This window comes from Delphinus delphis, chromosome 5 (genome assembly GCF_949987515.2).
Source record: "Delphinus delphis chromosome 5, mDelDel1.2, whole genome shotgun sequence".
NCBI lineage: Eukaryota > Metazoa > Chordata > Mammalia > Artiodactyla > Delphinidae > Delphinus > Delphinus delphis.
In genome coordinates, this window is record NC_082687.1 from 64450080 (window position 1) to 64469143 (window position 19064).

General features: G+C 37.2%; 1 protein-coding gene across 1 annotated transcript; it reads right to left on the reverse strand.

Moving 5' to 3' along the window:
- Positions 1-1512: 1512 nt before the first annotated feature.
- On the reverse strand, positions 1513-16335 carry EXOC1L (exocyst complex component 1 like). The gene is made up of 3 exons (XM_060011742.1): positions 16215-16335; positions 7433-7563; positions 1513-1779 (listed from the first exon to the last, which is right to left on the reverse strand). Exons 1-3 carry the CDS (start codon positions 16333-16335, stop codon positions 1513-1515), a joined length of 519 nt encoding a protein of 172 aa, XP_059867725.1.
- Positions 16336-19064: the final 2729 nt, after the last annotated feature.

Here is a 19064-nt window from a genome sequence, read left to right on the forward strand (position 1 = left end):
TATCACATTTTGTATATCCATTCATCTGTTGATGGACACTTGCATTGTTTCCATATTTCGGCTACTGGGAATAATGCTGCAATGATTATTGGTGTACAAACATCTATTCAACTCCTTGCTTTCAATTCCTCTGGGTATATACCTAGGAGTGAAATTGCTGGGTTGTTTGGTAATTCCATGTTTAGCTTTTTGAGGACAAGTCAAACTGTTTTCCACCATGCTATACCATTTTACATTCCCATAAGCAATGTATAAGGGTTTCAGTTTCTCCACATCTTTGCCAACACTTCTTGTTTTCTGTATTTTTTAAAAATAGCCATCCTAGTAGGTGTGAAGGGGGTTACATTTTGGTTTTGATTTGCATTTCCCTAATGACTAATGATGCTGAGTTTCTTTTCTTGTGCTTACTGTATACTTTGCAGAGATGTCTATTCAAATTTCTTGTCTATCTTTGAATTAGGTGTTTGTCTTTTTGTTACTGAGTTGTAGGAGTTCTTTACATTAAACCTTTATCAGATATACAATTTGCAAATGTTTTCTTTCATTCTGTAGGTCTGTTTTTCACTTTCTTGATAATGTTCTTTGATGCAAAAGTAACTCTGTTGAAGTCCAATTTATCTAATTTTTCTTTTGTTGCTCTTCCTTTTGATGTCATAAAAATCCATTGCCAAATCTAAGGTCCCGAAGATTTACCCCTATGTGTTCTTCTAGGAGTTTAATGCTTTCAGGTTTTACATTCACACCTTTAATCCATTTTAAGGATATTTGTGTATGCTGTAAGAAAGGGGTTCAGTTTCTTTCTTTTGCATGTAGATATCCAGTTGTCCCAGCACTAATAATAAGAGATTATTTTTTCTCCTTTGAATGAACTTGGCATCCTTTCCAAAAATCAGTTGACCATAGATGTATGAGTTTATTTCTGAACTCTCAGTTCTATTCCATTCATCTGTATGTCTGTCTTTATGCCAGTACTATACTGCTTTGATCATTATACCTTTGTAGTAAGTTTTGAAATTGGGAGGTGTGAGTCCTCCAACTTTGTACTTCTTTTTCAAGATCGTTTGTCTATGTGGGGTCCCTTGCAGCTCCATACGCATTTGACTATTGACTTTTCCATTCCTACAAAAAAAGCCATTGGAATTTTGATAGGGATTATATTGATCTGCAGATCACTTTGGGTAGTACTGACATCTTGACAATATTAAATCTTCCTGTCCGTGAAAACAGGATGTATTTCCACTTATTTAGACCTTTCAAGATAATTTTTGATACCCCTTAGTAGAATACTAGTTTAGGCAAAACCATCCAACTCCTTCCAAAGATACCATAGGCAAAAGTCCAGAATATTGAATGAATGCATCGAAACACATTTCACTGCAATTCACAAAGCATCACTTTATTTTCATATGAATAGTAGTCACTGATAAAGGGAAAAAACAAAATCATGACTATCACTATTTACTTAGGGAACCATTTTCATAGAACACTGATGAAGGAACATGGTATACATATTCAGAGTGACAGGGGACACAGGGAAAAGCACACTAGACTGAAAGCATAAAAGCATATTCTCATAAGGACCAAGCAATCCTTGTTGTTGGAGGACCAAATGGAATCATCATTAATGTAAGTAGAATCAAAGTTCACGATCCGTAAGTCCTTCTTAAGGTATGCATGATTCAGCTTGTTTACAGTTCGAACAAAGGCATATTTGGAAGCACAACTATATGCTTCCAAAGTGTACACTTTCTTGAAGTGCAGATCAAAAAATGGATTGTCCTAGAAGAAAAAGAGAGACATGATTTAGTTTGTAGCCAGGAAAGTAGCTAGATTTCCTGGATTCTCTCATATTGATTGTTGTATTGATTGTAAAGTATCAGTATCAAACATTTTCCCAAAATCTACAAATGAGCTTTCCAAAACTACCTGTTTCAAACATGTTGCTTCTATAAAGAACAATAAGAAAGATTATTTTTGAAGCATCTGTGATTTTTCAATTATGCAAATAAATATGTGTCAAAATGTGCAGTTACCAAGTCTTCCCAGGGCAGTGAATTTGAGAGGATGGATGGGGATGGAAGAAAAGAATAAACCCAATTATAGACTTCCACAGGAGAGAAAAGGTTTCTCCTTTTCTCTACTAGGAGGTCGGTCCCTTGTGCTATTTCAATAGTAGAAGGGGGAAATACAGAATGGCTAAGCAGCCTTTGGCATACAACAGATCACCAACTTGCTGGCTTTGAAGTTAATAGCAAGGAATTACTTTTAAAGTTAATAGCAAGGATCATTAAATCATTTGACTGAAACTGACAATTTACTAAAGACTGACTCACTGGATTGCTCTAGGCTGTATACTTCTAGTGGAGATGTTTCAGGGAAAAGTAGGCATCAAACCTGACCTAGGTCCTACATGTTAAAATAATAATCATTGCTACTGTTACTAATAGCAGTAACAACTGTGCCTTGCATTTATAAAGTGCTTTTCAGTTTACAAAATGCTTTCGCATTCATTATCTGCCTGACTCCTAACTCTCTTTGAAGGCAGAGGTTTTCAGTTATTTATCTTTTGTGTATCCACTCAACAAATGTGTGTTGAACTGATCTGAAGTCATCCTATAAAAAGAGAAGTGGAGGTAAACATTGCCCTAAATGTTAAAGAGGCAGAGAGACCAGACCAAGCAAAAGTATTAATGACTTTTTACCATGAGGTGTGTAAAGTTTGTATATAAGAACTTATGTATTTGCAATTTCTTTTTCAAATAGGAAAATTCTTAGAGGAGACAGGAAAAAGAACAAGGGTTTTGGAGTTAGCCAACCATTTTGACTCTGATGTAACCATGGGCAGGGCACGTATTATATTTGGCCTTCACTTTTTGGATAGGGTGGCTATGAAGTTTGTATGAGATTAATCATTTAAACTGTGATACTAGTGTGGAGCTTAATGAATGATAATTCCTTTTCCCAAATCTGTCCCCAAAGATTGTGATACTGGTGTTAATATCACCTTGCTTTACACTATTAAAATTTTTAAAAAACAAAACAATACTTTAAGAAAAAGAATGTACAAGGATGTTGTGATTTTAAGTACAATGTTCTCTAGTCACACCTTGCAAAATGTTTCCTAGCTGTCATGATTGCAGATTGAAGGACAGTTCTTTAGAGAATCTCAATGAAAGGAAATCACACCCATTCCATCACCAGATACTAAGCATACTCCTTATGTAGTTTCCTCACAGAAACATTTACTCCTTATCATGTAGAAAATATCCTTTGTTCTTTTGAGATACTTGGAGAGGATTAAGTTTTTCCATTAGCCTGATAATTGAAACCTAAGCAGGTATGAACATAGAATACAAGTTCGTCCATCTGTCCCTTCCTTCCTTCCTCCCTCCCGCCCTCGCTCCCTTCCTTCCTTCCTTCCTCTCTCCCTCTGTCTCCTCCTTCCTCTCTCTTTCTTTCTTTTGATAGAGCTAAAAGGGAATCTCATTGTTCATTCAGTAATCCCTTGTTTATAGTAGATTAAATATAATATAATGTAATGTAATAGTGAATAATAGTTTCCAGAGGGGTGAAGCCCAGGTCACACATGTAGTTATTGGCAGAGCCAAGACAAGGACTAAGCTCTCACTCAGCCCAACCCCATTTCCTGCTACATCATTCTCTCTTCTGTTGCACCACGTCAGTCTCCAAATCCCCAGTCATTCTGATTTCTGCTTTATAAATTGACTTCAATTTCAATTCCATTCCATTTTAAAGTTGACAACTTTTGGCTTGAAATAGCTCTATTTAAAACTGTATCATTGCTATCGAGAAAAATATAATATATGCTGACTCCTGAGGATTCAATTACAAGAGGCAGGACAAGTGGAAATTCCCAGAACAACTGAGATATTTTTACTTCATCCACAGAAAAGAAATATTTAAAAGAACTACTCTTTGGATATTATAGGTTTTCTTCTGGCAGTTTAATATTTTAGGCCCTAAAGTGATCAGAAAAATAGAAATACTCAATTTCCCTTTTGTATCTAGTTCACTATGAAAGATAACAATCTTCAAATGGGAAAGGGAATAATTAACAACATAGAGATGGAATTAAAGGCCAGAAAGGTGAGGAGAAAATAGAGCAGAGCTAGCTGCTTCCAATGAATCTAAGCTGACAGGCTTGATTAATACATCCCCAGGCACTGACCAAGCTTATAGAAAATAATTATGACATTAGTAACATTTGGGGTATTACTCTTGGGGTGGGTATAAAAGATGGGGTCTGTAAAATCTTTCTTTCTTAGAAATTTATTTCCTAGTTCTGTAGAAATGGTTGTATTAGATGTTCTCTATCATTTAATAATATACTTGCAGACTAAAAGATATAAGTGCTGTATAATTGGCTGTATAAAATCAGCCAATTATGTTAAACTAGCATATCTACCTTTATTGTGTTTGTCATTAGCCTGAATAGAAAGACCTTTAAAATTGATTTTTTTTAGAAAGCATTTGAATGCATTTTGTTTGGCATTATATTTATTCAATAAAGTATTTAATTAGTGCTAAGTTGGACCCTGTTGCTAAGCCCCAGCAAGCAATCATCCTAGATAGGGTTAAACCCCCAGTAAAATTGCCATATTGCACATGTCTTAATGAAGTTTGAATGTTAAATAAATTGTATATTCACTTGAGGACTTGAGAAAAAATTAAGAAAATGGTCAAAAAAAGAGGTGGGCATGATTAATTCTTGAAACTACAGATTAGTGAACTTGACACTGACTTGTGATAAAATTCAATGCAGTATAGAAATTTTGGCAAATACCTAAAAGTATATAGAAGAAAATACTTTAAAAATTTGTACTCCTATGACACAGAGATAATTATTGTTGAAGTACTGGTTAGTTTCATATATACATTTACATACCACATACATTTTTTTGTATTAAAATTTAAGGTTCAGCTTTCAATTTTCAATACTATGATAAATTAAATATGTAAAATGAGATAATATTATAGAAAAGTTTTGTATTCAGCTGACTTTTAAAAAACGTATTAAATGGTGAACAATTGTGTTCTGAGGTATTCTTTTGGAAACATGACTTTTAATGACCATGTAATGTTCCAGCATAATGACATGAAAAAATATATTTAACTATTTCCTAAGTGTTGAACATTTAGGTAGAATATAATGTCAGAAAAATGCTATGTGATTACTTAGGACAGAAAGCAATGAAATCCAGCATGTCTTCACCAAGAAGTCATGCCAAACACACCAAATTTTAAAAGTAGGATTCCTAGGTGATAAGATAATAGCAGATAACATATATTGATTTCAGTAAAGATCTTAAGGGAAAAATTTAGATATTCAGACTAGATAATTAATAAGGCAGAATTAAGTGGCAGAATTAAGAGCTTGTGTCCATCTAACTTACCACTGTATCCTCAGAGCCTAGCAGAGCCTGGTATACCATAAATTCTCAGTGAGTGACTGAATACACAAATTTGTAGAGATGATAAACAACCAGTCCAAAGAAGACAAATTGATAGATTTGGAGGTAAAGTCTAGTTCCATCTCTAGAGTAGTTATTTGACCTTAGGCAAGTCAGTTAATCTCTTTATGTCTCATTTTCCTCATCTGTAAATCAGGAGTAATGATAGAATCTAATTCATGGGATTTTTGTAACAATTATTTGAAGTTACATATGGAAAGAGCTTTTTGTGGTTCCTGTCATCTGGTAAGAGTTTACTGAGTGTGAGATGGTAGCAGGTAGCAGTACTACTAGTAGTGGTAATAATAGTAGTAGTAGTGGTAACCTATCAATTACCTAGAGGTATGCACTTAGCCCTGCCTGCTTCATCATTTTTATTATTGACTTGAATGAAGTCCTAAATGCTGTGCGCATTAAATCTGCAGCATACTATAGTGAATATTAAAAAATCAAAATATTAGAAGATTTGATAGGTAGGAACAATAGGCCAACCTAAGAATATGGCATTTAATCAGATTAAGAAAAAATGAGCTTAAATTCTAACTCATCCAACAATAACAGAAATATTTATTGAGTCCCTGATAACTGCCAGGCAGAAGGCTACAATAAAAGATGAAAAGGAATGGTTACAGTTTTTTATCCAGAGGGGAGACAGAGTAAACCAACAGTTGCAGTTTGTTGGATTATTTACATCCACTGTGCAATGGGGTTATAGGGCAGGGGGACAAGAGTAGGACTTTACTCCATGGGGAATCTGAGAATGGGGTGAGGGATGGAGGTGACTGAGCTTTCTAAGTCCCGAGAGTATTAAAGCACCTTTGCTGTATAAAGTTTTAGGAGAAATGACCAGATATAAAGAAGCCAGATCATGAAGGGCTTTTATCTAGATTTTATTCCATGTGCGTGGCAGGTGCGGCAGATCAGGGTAAATGGCAATTCATGCCCCAAAGACCTGAGGTCTCAGTTGAGTGTTTACTAGAAATAAGAATCCAGATCAAAGGAAATACAAATTGGTCACGCTAATTCTAAAGTATTGTATTTAATTCTGGAAAAGCTGAAACATTCCAGAGGAGAAGAGATTGCATAGTGAAGGGTGTTGCAGCAATGTCATGGGAGAAAATAACAGCGCTATGACCTCTTTGTGTTTGTATAACCTGTCATATTAACTTATTTGATCTTCATATGAACATTATTTAAAGAATGAAATGGTTACATTTAACCCAGAAAAGAGAAAACTTGAGGGAACCTTATTAGTGTCTTCAAACATTGGAAAGGCTGCTATGTGAAAGAAGGATTGGGTTTGTTCTGGTTGGTTCAAATGACGATGCTAGGACTGATGGGTGGATGTTATAGTGAAGGAGATTTTAGTTAAACATAAGTGGGACATGTAAAAATAAAGGATGTTAATATGGAAGTAGAATGGATTTACTCATGTGGTAATAAGTTCTCCATCAGTAGAAGAGTTCAAGGAGAGACTGGGAAAACCACTTTCAAGTGGTCACACAAGAGATTAAAGTACACACCCTTTCCCCACTTTCAACACTGAGGTTGTAGGATTTCCAAGGGTTATTGATCCTTCCAGAGGATCAAGCTGCTAACTGACAGTAAAATCTGAAGAAGATGATGAAAGGAATCCCCACAAATTATGGAGGAAACTGGGCTGGGAAGAGAGTGGTGGTGGAAGCATCAGATATTTAAAGTTTCATAACTGGCTGGAAGATTGTGTTTAACCTGTTAAGAAGACCTTGGGAAAGATGTTTTAACTCTAATCGAAAAAATTCAAATTTAAACTCATAAAAACAGAACAAACAAACCAGTAGATCATCCCAGTAAACTGTACCACTTAAGCATAATATGTCATTTTAACTGTCAGTACATGCCAAAAATATATGAAGTAAGATATTAACCATAAAGGTCTCCAGCATATTGATCCCATATCTCCCTTACAAAACAACACTTACTGTATCTGCTTCTTTTCCATCGATCATCCGCAGATCGTTCAAAGACCACTTTTTGGTTACTTCATATTTTTCATCTAAACCTATTCTGTAGTGTTTCACCATAATTATTTTTACTTCTTCATTTTTGGTCACTGTAGGACAGAAAAACACTTCGTTTACCTAGACTCTTAGAATATAATAAATTATTCATCATCATATTTTTCAGTATTTATGAATCTCCTTTTCCTATAATAAGCTTGAACATACATTGTATCTGCACCCCAGTTATGAACCCTGAGGTATCTGAAGCTTCATGAGTATGCCCTCAAATTTCCTCAGTGTGTTAACTTTATTTTTGCTGCAATTGTGGTCACATACAGCCGCGGTAATGTCTGTCAGATAGAACACCGAGCTCTGTGCTTTCAGCTCTGAGCTTTGTGGTGGAGGATAGAGTTCAACTCAGGGCAGGAAATAGGAGGCTTAGTGTGAGCATACAGTCAGTGCCAAAGTGTTTACCAGAACAAGTTGGAATTTTAATTTATGACAATATAAGAAAATGAGCACAGGAAAGTAAACAGTTCTGCTCACACAGCAACCCACTGTTGAAGACTGACCATGCAAATACTTGTGCACACTTTTATTTTTTTAAGTTGCTGTGAGATTTTTGATGTAAGAGTGCTTGCAAAACAGCAACTACTGACCTATTTGGTATCGTTTGAGATTTTTAATCCTCCGTAGTGTGTATCCAAAATCCTAGTATTCAAAATGTGCCATCGAGACAAAAAACTTTAGTTCTATACTTTGAAAGGTATGGGAAAATCATTGCTTATTTTATGTGAACAACATGAGGGAAATAATTTCCTCGTCTTAAAATCATTGTGTTTGGTCTCATATGAACACATTAGAAGAATCAACATTTGACGTTAGAGTTCCTGGACTGAAAGTTATCAATGAATTCCCAAGGGAGTATTTACTGGGTATCCACTATTTGCCTGATAGAACTATTACAAATGCCACAGGGGGTACAAGTATGAGACATGGTCCCTGCCCTCTGGAAACTTATGGTTTTGTTGAAGAGACAAGGCTAACACACATGTGTCACATAAAATATATAATATGAATGTATACAGGTATATTATAAAGAGGTGGCAGTGGTAACTGAATATCTTAAACTTTCAAGGTGGATGATGTCACTTGGAGAGTTACAAGCTGGTTCTGTCTTCTAAGAATGAGACTGGAATTTGTCTTTGGAGAAGACTCTCTTCTGGTTCTGGAAAGCATCACTTTGGCATGACCTCCGAGTTAAGAAGATTAAAACAATATATTACAATATAATCATAGGGATAGATAAGCAATATGGAACAGACTATATGTTTAACAGAAGTTCTAAGAAGGGAGAGGATTCGAATAAAGGAAACAATTATGGAAGAAATAGAATTGGAGATAGAGCTTTAAAATTAATAAAGGCAAGGATGATACTGACGGCATTTCTAGGTGAAGGACAGTATGACAAAATGAGTAGACAATAGACCCTGAACTTCACCGGGTAGGATTAGAGACAGTGGATTGTATAGATTGATTGGTGTTAGGATATGGTGGACAACAAGGTTAACCAGGTTGTGAATATGTTTTGAAAAGTGACAGAAACCACTGTGGACTCATGGTGTCTCAACCCCCCTCTGATGGGAGGGATTGGAATCTGGCCTGGACAGTAAGGGCTCCAGAGTTGGGACTGGTGAAGGGAGTAGTTATCCTCTGTAAGTGCAGGTGATACTGAAATTAAGGCAAACAGTTGAGCTTAGACTTCATGATGGAGCTGAGCTCAGTCTCCCAGAGAAGGGAGTCTGAGCAGGTTGACAAATCTAAGAAGAGGGCACTATGTCAGTTCAGTGAAAGCTCATACTGTAATACATATTCAGTAAGTCTCTTTCCTCCTTGAACAGGAGACTAATACAGTGGTGCCCTGTTGAAGGAGTATTTTTCTGGAATCAGTGATGCCCAGGATACACTGAAGAAGAAAAGAAAGAAGAACTGGAGGTCCCTAGAAGAGGCAGTGTGTCTTAGTGGGCTCTGGCATTAAACATTCCAGATTCAAATCATGACACCACTTCTTACAGTGTGGTCTGTAATCTCATTATTTAATCTCTAGAGAGATTAAACCTCAGTTTTCTCATGTTGTAAAGTGGACATCAGAGTGATACAAACCCATAGGGTATAAAGATTAAAGTATATAAATGACTTAGGGTAGTGCCTGGTTTATAGTAATTGTTTCCGTTTTTGTTTTGTTTTGTTTATGAGGCTTTTGTTGGAACTAGGCGTAGGATGTAGGCAATGGAAATAGAGGTGGTAAATCTAAGTTAGATTTTAAATGAGGCATTCACACCACTGGATGGAAACCAAATACGTAAGCATGGTTGGGCGGAATAGTGGATTTAGTCTTTGATGTACAGATGAGCTCCATAAACTATCTCAGAAGAGAAGGAGATGATGGAAATTTATAGTTTAGGAATGAAGGTACAGACTTGGGATTTTTCTGTGGGGACAGGCTTCCGAAACTAGGTTTATAGGGAAAAGAGCAGAGGAAAGAGGTGAAACAGAGTAGAGAATAAAAAAGGTGCCAGCAGAGAGGTCTAAGAAGGGACCGGCAGAAAAGAGACAAGCCCAACAGTGCAATCTGTGGAAATCAAGAGGACAGAGAATTTCAAGAGCTGGAGACAATCCCATGAAGTTACATTGTTGGGTAACTTTGTTCAGTCCTGGCACGGAATCTGACTTGGGGAAGATCATTGATTTCTTCCCTGAGGGCAGTTTCTCTAGAATGGGGAGGGCAGAAAACAGCTTGTAGAGGGCTCCTTCATGGACTAACTATACTGAGGGCGTACTATGTGCCAGTTCTCATGTTAGGTAGGGTTTAGAAAGAGAGATAAGAGAATAAAGGCTATGATTTAGATCACATATTCCAAGAGTCTGGAAGAGGAGTGATGGCATATTTTGAGGACAAAAGGAGTGATTGAGGGGCACGTCCTGGAGGGGACCTAGTGTGGAAGATCTTAACCCTGGGTAAGAAAACTGGCTCAGAGCCTGTGAGTCTCCTGAAACTGTGCAAAATTTGGTGGGTTTCTGCCCGTGTATACTTCTCCAACCCTAAAAAAGGTCCACTTCCACTGGTCTAGATGTTAGCTTTGGGAAGAGGAAAGGAAAAGAGAAAAGAAGCCATTAGGCTGGTGTGTTGAAGTGGAAGCATGGTTGATTCTGTCATACTTACTTAGGACAAGATTTTGGAGGCAGTTCCTTCCCCTAGGAGGTAATTGTCTGTCCAGACAAAGGCTCTACCTCAGAACCAAATAATAATGTTCTTGTTCTGGCTAGCTGTCTCACTGGTGACTTAGGAAGTGGGAGAGGATGGGGAGAAATAACTGGATACTGTATAAAAATATCATTTGAAGCAAATTTCACTGCCTCATCTACATGTTATGATAACCAGCTAATTGACTGTAGACCCACTGATTTGTTTCATTAATTTGATAAGTATTTGAGTGCCCCTTTTGTACAAAGCCCTGGGCTAGGCATTGAAAAAGTGCATTCCCCTATGGCACTGTTCCTGCTCCTGCTGAGATTACAGAGAGTGGGGTTTCAGAGAGAAAACACACGATCAAGTGCTGTGGATGAGGCATGGACAGGGTCTTATAGGAACATGGAGAAGGGACATCTTCATCCCACTAGGGGTCAGAGAGAGCTTCTTGAAGGAGGTTATCTGTGTTGTAAAGGACCATGGGAGTTAGCCGAATGAAGAAAGGGGTAAAGGGAGTTCTGGAACAGCATGTGGACAAAAGCGTAAAATACTTGAATCTTTTGAGTCCTTACAGGCATTTAGTATTGCTGGCATGAAGGGTAGGGGTGAATAGGTGGTAGGAAGCAGGGTAGTCAGGAGCTGGTTCCTGAATGGTCTAGAATGCTACGCTAAGGAGTTCAAATATTATCCTGAAAGCTCTGTTTTTGGGGAGATTGATGAGGGTGAGGAGTGTTGTTGCTGAAGGACTTTAAGTGAATGGTCAGGCTGAGCTTTACATTTTAGAAAGTTTTCTCAGGCACTTCTGTAAAGGATGGGTGGGAGGGAGGGAATGAAGAAAGAGATGTTAAGAAGGTAGGATCTACCAGTCATCAAGTTTTCTTACATTAATGGTCACTGTCCCACTAATAACAAACTAAGAAAATAAAATGCACGCTTTAAAAGTTAACCTTTTGATATAGTGATGCAGCACAGAGATGGTACAACCTCCTCAATTTGGCAAAATAGTCTCCTCTGTAGCCAAGGAGTTTCCAAGAACTGTCTTTAGCCAAGAGTCAAAGTCTGATCAGGCTGGAGTGGACCCAATCCCTAAGTTCCATACTTGTGTTCTGCTGCTAGCTAAAATTAAATGGCCGTATTCACATTAAGGCAGTGGCAAAGTGGAAACATCACATTGTCTTAAAACAGAATTTTGTTTGTATAGTCAAAATGTTAACAGAGTTGGTTTCCGTAACATCAGATGTGCCGCTAATTATGATTTAGTGATATCTATAGACCCAGGGACTTTCAGAATGAACCTGCTCCAGTTTCACTATTTTAGTTAGCATTTTCAGAACAACCATCTTAACTTCATGCTAACAACTTATCTTCACTTTTAATTTCAAAATAAACATTGTTGTTAATAACTGCCTCTATTATCATGGTGAAATAGTCACTATTATTCATGAGGCTAAGTGGAAAGAAGATTGGCCAAGTGAACCAATATAATTTGGCAGAACAGGAAAAACAGTAGCTCACGAGTAAACTGCACAGAAAAACTTTAAATACATAAACCACTGTCATTTTACAATCCCAGTGTTACATAATTGTTTTCATCATTGAAATTAAGTAATAGGGAAAAACTACCATGAGATATCAAAGACAAGAAGCCTCAGTGAAAATGTTTCAATGTATTGGTGATGTCTTGAGGTTGTTGAGAATGCTATTACTGATTTCATCAAAAAAGTAACTTTCAAATAATTTTTCTAGAAATATTTTAATCAAATCGATTTTGGGGCAATACTGGGTACTCTAGGTTTAATGTTTGTCCCTCCTTCCCCTCAATTCCTATGTTGAAATCCTAACCCCCAAGGTTATGGTAGTAGGAAGTGGGGTCTTTCAGAGGTGATTAGGTCATGAAGGCAGAGCCCTCATGAATGGGATTAGTGTCCCTCTAAAAAGACCCCAGAGAGCTCCCTTGCCCTTTCCACCCTGCAAGGTTAGAGGGAGAAAAAGGTGGTCTATGAGGACGCAGATCCCCACCAGACACCGAATCTGCAGGCACCATGTTCTTGGACTTCCCAGACTCCAGAACTGTGAGAACTAAATGTTTGTTGTTTATAAGCCACCCAGTCTCTAGTATTTTGTTTCCTTTTCTTGTTAACTTATTTAACACTCTTTTTGTGAACAGTATAAATGATTTCACAAAATTATTCAATTCTCTGGTTCACAGAGAAGTTCTTTTTTGGCATCAACATGTAATAGGTATGGAGAATTTATGCATACCATCTTCATAATTCTAGCAAATGCCATTTATTTTCAAATGAATTACCTGTGAATGGAGAATGTTTTTCTAAATATATGTGAATACTTAAATCTGTATCTGAATATGTATACAATTTTTATTTATAAAATATAAATACTTCCATATGTTTACTGTATATTTTATTTTTATTATAAATATTTATTTACAGCATATACTATTTATACATAAATACTTCAGCGTATGTTTTCACAATAGATACATTCTTTTCTGTAATTTTAACAATATAACCCCACCTTCCAATTTGGAATAAAATTCTAGCCCTATTTGAAGTAGAATTCATCATTTTTTCCCCCTAGTTAGGATTTAAGAGGAGAGCACTATGTGTAGATGTAAATGTTATTATTTCTGGTTCAGAGAGGTCAACACCGAGGCCGCAGCGTTGCCCCATATATCACAGCTGGCAGGTGGGCAAAGCAGAGTCATGTTTCACACCAGCTGTGTCGGACTCCTAGCCTTCCAAAGTCCATTCCACCATGCCCTGCTACTTCCCATCCAATCAGCCATAATCACTTTACATACGATTTCAAGTCCTTCAGAATTTCTTTAACTCATTTGCATTCTCATCACTGCACAACTGACTTGTCTGTTTCTTTTTCCGTACTTTATAGAGCTCCTCCCTCCTTCCTAAGAAGTTGCCGCTTTTAACAGCCAGGGATAATGATGGTCTAGGCTAGGGGAAGCTAATTTCAAGGAGAAATGACCATGTAAACCCTGATGTGGGAGGAGACAGAGGTGCCAGGAAATCCCCAATGTAAATCCTAGCAAACTTCAGAGAGGGAGACAGGATTTAAGACATCTGCTTTTTGACATTGACCAAGTAAGTTATCAACTGATAACTGATTGTTATCAGTAAATCACAATCATCTGGTTGTGAGACCCCTGCAAAAGCCAGACTCTGATTGGATAAATAGAAAGTTTAACTTATTTAAACATATCTTCTTTAATTTGAGAAATGCATGATGGGATTTAACTACTCTAGACTTGATTCTCACAAATTTAGAACTGCTGGATTGTAGGATATAAAGAGGAAATCATAACTATATGTCTCCCTACTCCCAGAAGGTGGCCAACATTCAAAACCTGGAGTTACCTGCCTCAACAGTTGAGATATGGCCTGCTTGATTCCTATCAATGGAGATTTTCTAAGTAAAGCATAGTCAAAGATTTAGGACTAGCAAGCATCACCCTGACTTTATTTTAAATTACTGTTCTGTCTAATTGCATTCGAAATTGTCATAAAGAGATGCCAAATTTGGGGAAAGTGCTCTCAAGTTGATGGATGTGATATGTAGAAGAGTCATAAAGTTGGTGAATGAACATGACTTATAATGTTAACTTTTACCTGGAATATCACAATATTGTCTTCTCTTTCTCACATCTAAGAGAACCTTGTTTTTCCTTTGCTTCTAACATGACAGAATCATTGAATTTTACTAATGAAAGTGATCACCTACTTTATGTGGCCATTGTCCAGGTGAAAACATTGAACCCTAAAGCAGTTGCCTTCACACATGTTAACAATGCCAACCCCTTGTTGTTCCAATCCTGGTTAAAAGGATTCATGTCATTTATGAAAACAGACAGCAGGTGACCCCAGCCCATAGTGTCTTTCTCAGAACTTGAGGATATTGGGGAAAAATTACATCCATTTCCAAAAATTTAATTCTAGGAGTGTTTTTCTTTTCCCATGCCAGATAGAACAAGTTAATTATATAGTTGGAGGCGGGCATTAAGATACATGTGGTAAATTAGATGTAAATAATGCCTGGTAAATAAATATGCATTATTGATTGTTCTATTTTTTATAAGTTTCTTAAAAAACACATATACACTAATGTTATGTGATGAGTAATTAGCTTTATAAAGTAGGATTATAATACGTATAAAATTATTAAATTTTCATGTTGGAATGAGCATATTCTCTAATATATTAAGTCAAGATGCTTTGAGACATAGTGATCTGATCGTTTGTATATAACACAGTTTCTAAAATTGTTTCATTTGACATTTTTCCATTTGATTTCTTTCTTTTTCCCGGACTGATTTTAAGTTTTGTACCTTGCTGATATGCTAAGCCTTACACTTTTTATTTATTTGGCAAAATATGCTAGGTAACGTATTAGATAAATGTTAGTATTCTTATGATTAAGTAAATATTCGTATACTTATTAGGAATTACAGAATTTTAAAGAGTTCTTAGCACTTTCTCTAAAGATGTTCTACTTCCCTTATAGTAGCCCCTCTTGACAACTTTTGAAAGTTCTTCTATGCAAATTATCCGGAAAGGAGTTATAACAAATTTTCTGAAAATGCTGAACTGTGTGCCTTAAAAAGCAAAGTCTACAATGAAAACTTAGAGTTTCTAAGCTCTTTCCTCCGAAGCCCCTGAGAACTATTAAAAAGCATGGATTGGGAAAAGGAAATGCTTATATTAAATTCAATAATGGCACAAGAATTTCTGTCTAAATTCAGCACAAAAATTACGGTTAGGTAAATCATAATTAAGTGCAAAAGCTTATTCCTACCTTTGGACAATTTTCATGAATTTTTAAAATATGAGGGAAAATATTTTAATTAGTTTAGAGAACATTTCCTTAAAGTTCCATCTTCATGAACTAATTTCTATCATTAAAATAGTGTTTCTGTGAGCATACTGTGAGAAAGAATTTTTAAAAGATCATTTCTCTTTTCAAAATAAGCCACCAGGAAGTCTAAATAAGCCTCAGAAGAAAATCTAAGGTCTTTTTTTTTTTTTCTTTCCTAGCATGAAAAGAGAGAACCCTAGTTGTCCAGATTGGTTGGAAATAGAGCTGTATAACTCAATTCTCCAATATGTTTAAAAATATAGAGAGAGCTCTCCGTTGAATTTTTTAAAACAAGCTCTTACACAAGAAAACTGCATGCCATGCAAGTGAATTAAATAAAAGACTGGAGACTAAATAATCAAATCAGCAAAAGCACATACCCAGTTTCATTTCTGAACAATTAACCAAAATATTTTTAATACAATATTTTTTTGTCTTCCATTTTAGCACTTAAAAAAATTCTGTAGAATCCACATTCTTAATCCTCGCATAGTTAAGTTCTATCACAAGAAGATACATCTGCTGTTATTGCATAGGAAAATAAACACCCAAAAATGTCCTTCTATCACCCAAGCATCTTGGGGTTATTTACGTTTTGAAATGATAACAGAAAGAACAGATTACCTGACACACAGAGGTAATACCTGTCCTGGACCGAGAACTCTATTTCAATAAACTCGTACAGATTCTGCGAGAGTGGCTTAAACAGTTTCTTCTCCAAGTCCTCCTTTACCAATGATGACATTTCCTCCAGTTCCACTTGGCCTGAGGTCCTGGCTCCAGCTCGCTCTTTCTCTCCTTCTGCTCCCTAGATTTCTTGTTTTGGTTTGCAGCTCCTATGTGAGTCCTGCCCACCTCCCAACTCTCACTTTCAACTTCTCATTCCTAGCCAGACCCAGGCTCCTGAGAGCACTCAGCGCAGTCAGACCCCTCACTGCGGTATCTGCCCAGTGGCAGCAGCGACGGCAGCCAAAATACAGCAGCGGCATCAGCCCCGCTGTCACTCTCCAGCATCCAGGCTCAAGGAGGCTGCTCTCTGGAGCTCTCCTGTGGTTTGGGGATGGGCAACATATTTATGAACACCAGCAGATACACTTGTGGAGTCCCCTGGCCTCCCTAGTCTAGTAACCTTTTCCGCTTTCACATCACTCTGCAGAAGAAGACCACTACTTCAGCTTGATTCCGTTACATAAATCAGCTGTCTGGCTCTATCGATTGGGATCATCTTCCATTAAGAACTTTGCTGTCATCGGCAAGAGAAAAAGCACCCGTGCTTTCTCCTGACACTTCCAACAAGTCTCTTTCCCTCCTTTCTTTCCCCTCCTGCAATTCATTCAGACCTTTGTTTTCAAGAGAGTCAGCATCCATTCCTGCGTCCAAATTATTTTTTAAATGGGCTTACTTTAATGTTCTTCATTTCTTTACTCACAAAGAGAAATTTACTAGGTACCTACTGGAGCAAAGCATGGTATCTGTTTCTTGGGAGGGTGGATTTCCTATCCTCAAGAAGCTTATAATCTAATAGAGATGAGTACACCAAATAATTATCATAAATGTTTAAAAGTGATAAATGGCACAAGAGAAAGGAAATATAGAAAAGTTATTTGTACCTGGAGAGTGTCAGAGACAGTGCTATGGGGGGGAAGATCTGGAACTTGAAGGGTGAGAGGGAAGTATCCAAGTGGAGGAGGGGGAGATGCATATTCTGTGGAAGGAATGTTGGAACGAAAGCTCTGATCAGTGAGCCACAGGGGGTGCTTGGGAGGACAGGAAGCAGTCCGGTTTGCTTAAATTATATAATTTGTGGAAGTAAAATATAAGGGTGGAAAGGTAAATTGAGTGGGACTGGCTCATGAAGGGCCTTGAATGCCAGAATAATCCTTTGGACTTTATTCTATGGAAGTAGAGAACCAATGAAGATTTGGGGGCATTCATTCATTTGACAAATATTTTTCAAGGGCTGATTTTTGTGCCAGGCTCTGCTCTAGGACTGGGAATGTGGCAATGAAGAAAATAGGTCCATTCCTTGCTCTTCTGGAGCTTAGTGGGGTAGATGGAAAATAAATAAAGCAGGAGTCCATCCAAGGTATACTCAGCTGCAAGTAACAGAATACATGACATCAAGTTGTAAATAGGAAAGACGTTAAACGATCTCTCATAATAAGAGGTCTGCAAGTAGGCAGTCCAAAATTTAGCTCAGGACTCATAGGTGAGGGTCCCAAGTGCTTGCCATTTTCTGATCTTCCGTCCTCAGAGGCTGGCTTTTTATCCTCAGGCCACTGTTGTTCAGCTCCAAAGACAGGAAGAAAGAGGAGTGGTTGTTGCTGTCCTTGATTTCTCTTTTTGTCAGAAGCAAACTCTTTCTCAGAAACCAGCCAACAGGCTTTCTTTTACATCTTGGTGGCCATGACTGGGTCACATGCCCATTCCTAGGAAAGCCAGAATTTGTCATTTTTGGTTTCTATCTCGGGAAGACAGATTTTCTAACGAGGAAGAAGGGCTGGGAATGACTGCAAGCAGGCAGCCGAAAATGTCGTCCGTGGCTCCCCTAAGAAACGTTAATGGCATGTGTGACTAGGCTGAATCGTGGGGTCCTGGGTGAGACATTTGCCTTTCTGAGCCTGTTTCCTTATCTGAAGAATGATCTCTAGGCTCTTTTCCTACTTTAATATCTCCTATTCTGTTTGTGATTCTGGGAATCTATTAAAATAATTTGGGTAAGAGGACCAGAGAACTGGTACTCTGCTTTTGGGTATGGAAAATGGAGAAGAAGGAATGAATATAAGATATATTTGGATGATAAAATCAATAAGCTGTGGCACCTAATTGGATGTGAAAGGAGGAAGGTGGAGTCACTATGACACAACTACTTTCCACTTTCATCCAGAGAATGAGTAAATGGGTTCACATCACAGGAGGTAGGTTTTCAGAGAATTATTTTCAGCTTTCACTTAAAAAATTATTTTCCTATGGAGGAAAAAAAGACTGGAACAACTCATCAGCAATACTGTCATAAATATTTGATTAGATATTTATTTATGTGATTCTTTGTTTTATGTTTTTCTCCCCTCCTAGACTGTAAGTTTCATGAGGGCAGGAACCCATGTTTTTCCCACTTGCTATACAACGAGGGTATGTGATACACAGTACCTAGCACATCATAGGCATTCTTGCATTCATTTATTCATTCAATTTATTTGTAACAATTTACTAAAAGAACAAATAAGAATCAAATAGTCTTCTAATGACTTAAATTTTTTTTTGCAAAGTTGATTTTGCAGTGAAATATCTTCACAGCTGGAGCAGACAGCTGTTAGTGCTGGGAGGGGGGAAATTTCCCTTTACCCCTCTTGAATTCTTTTGGCTGGTCTAATAATTAAATTGACGCAAGACAGATTAACAGGAGAAAAAAAAACTATTTAATTCGTACACACGGAGGTCTCATAGAAATGGGACTCCTGAAGTGGCCAAAGC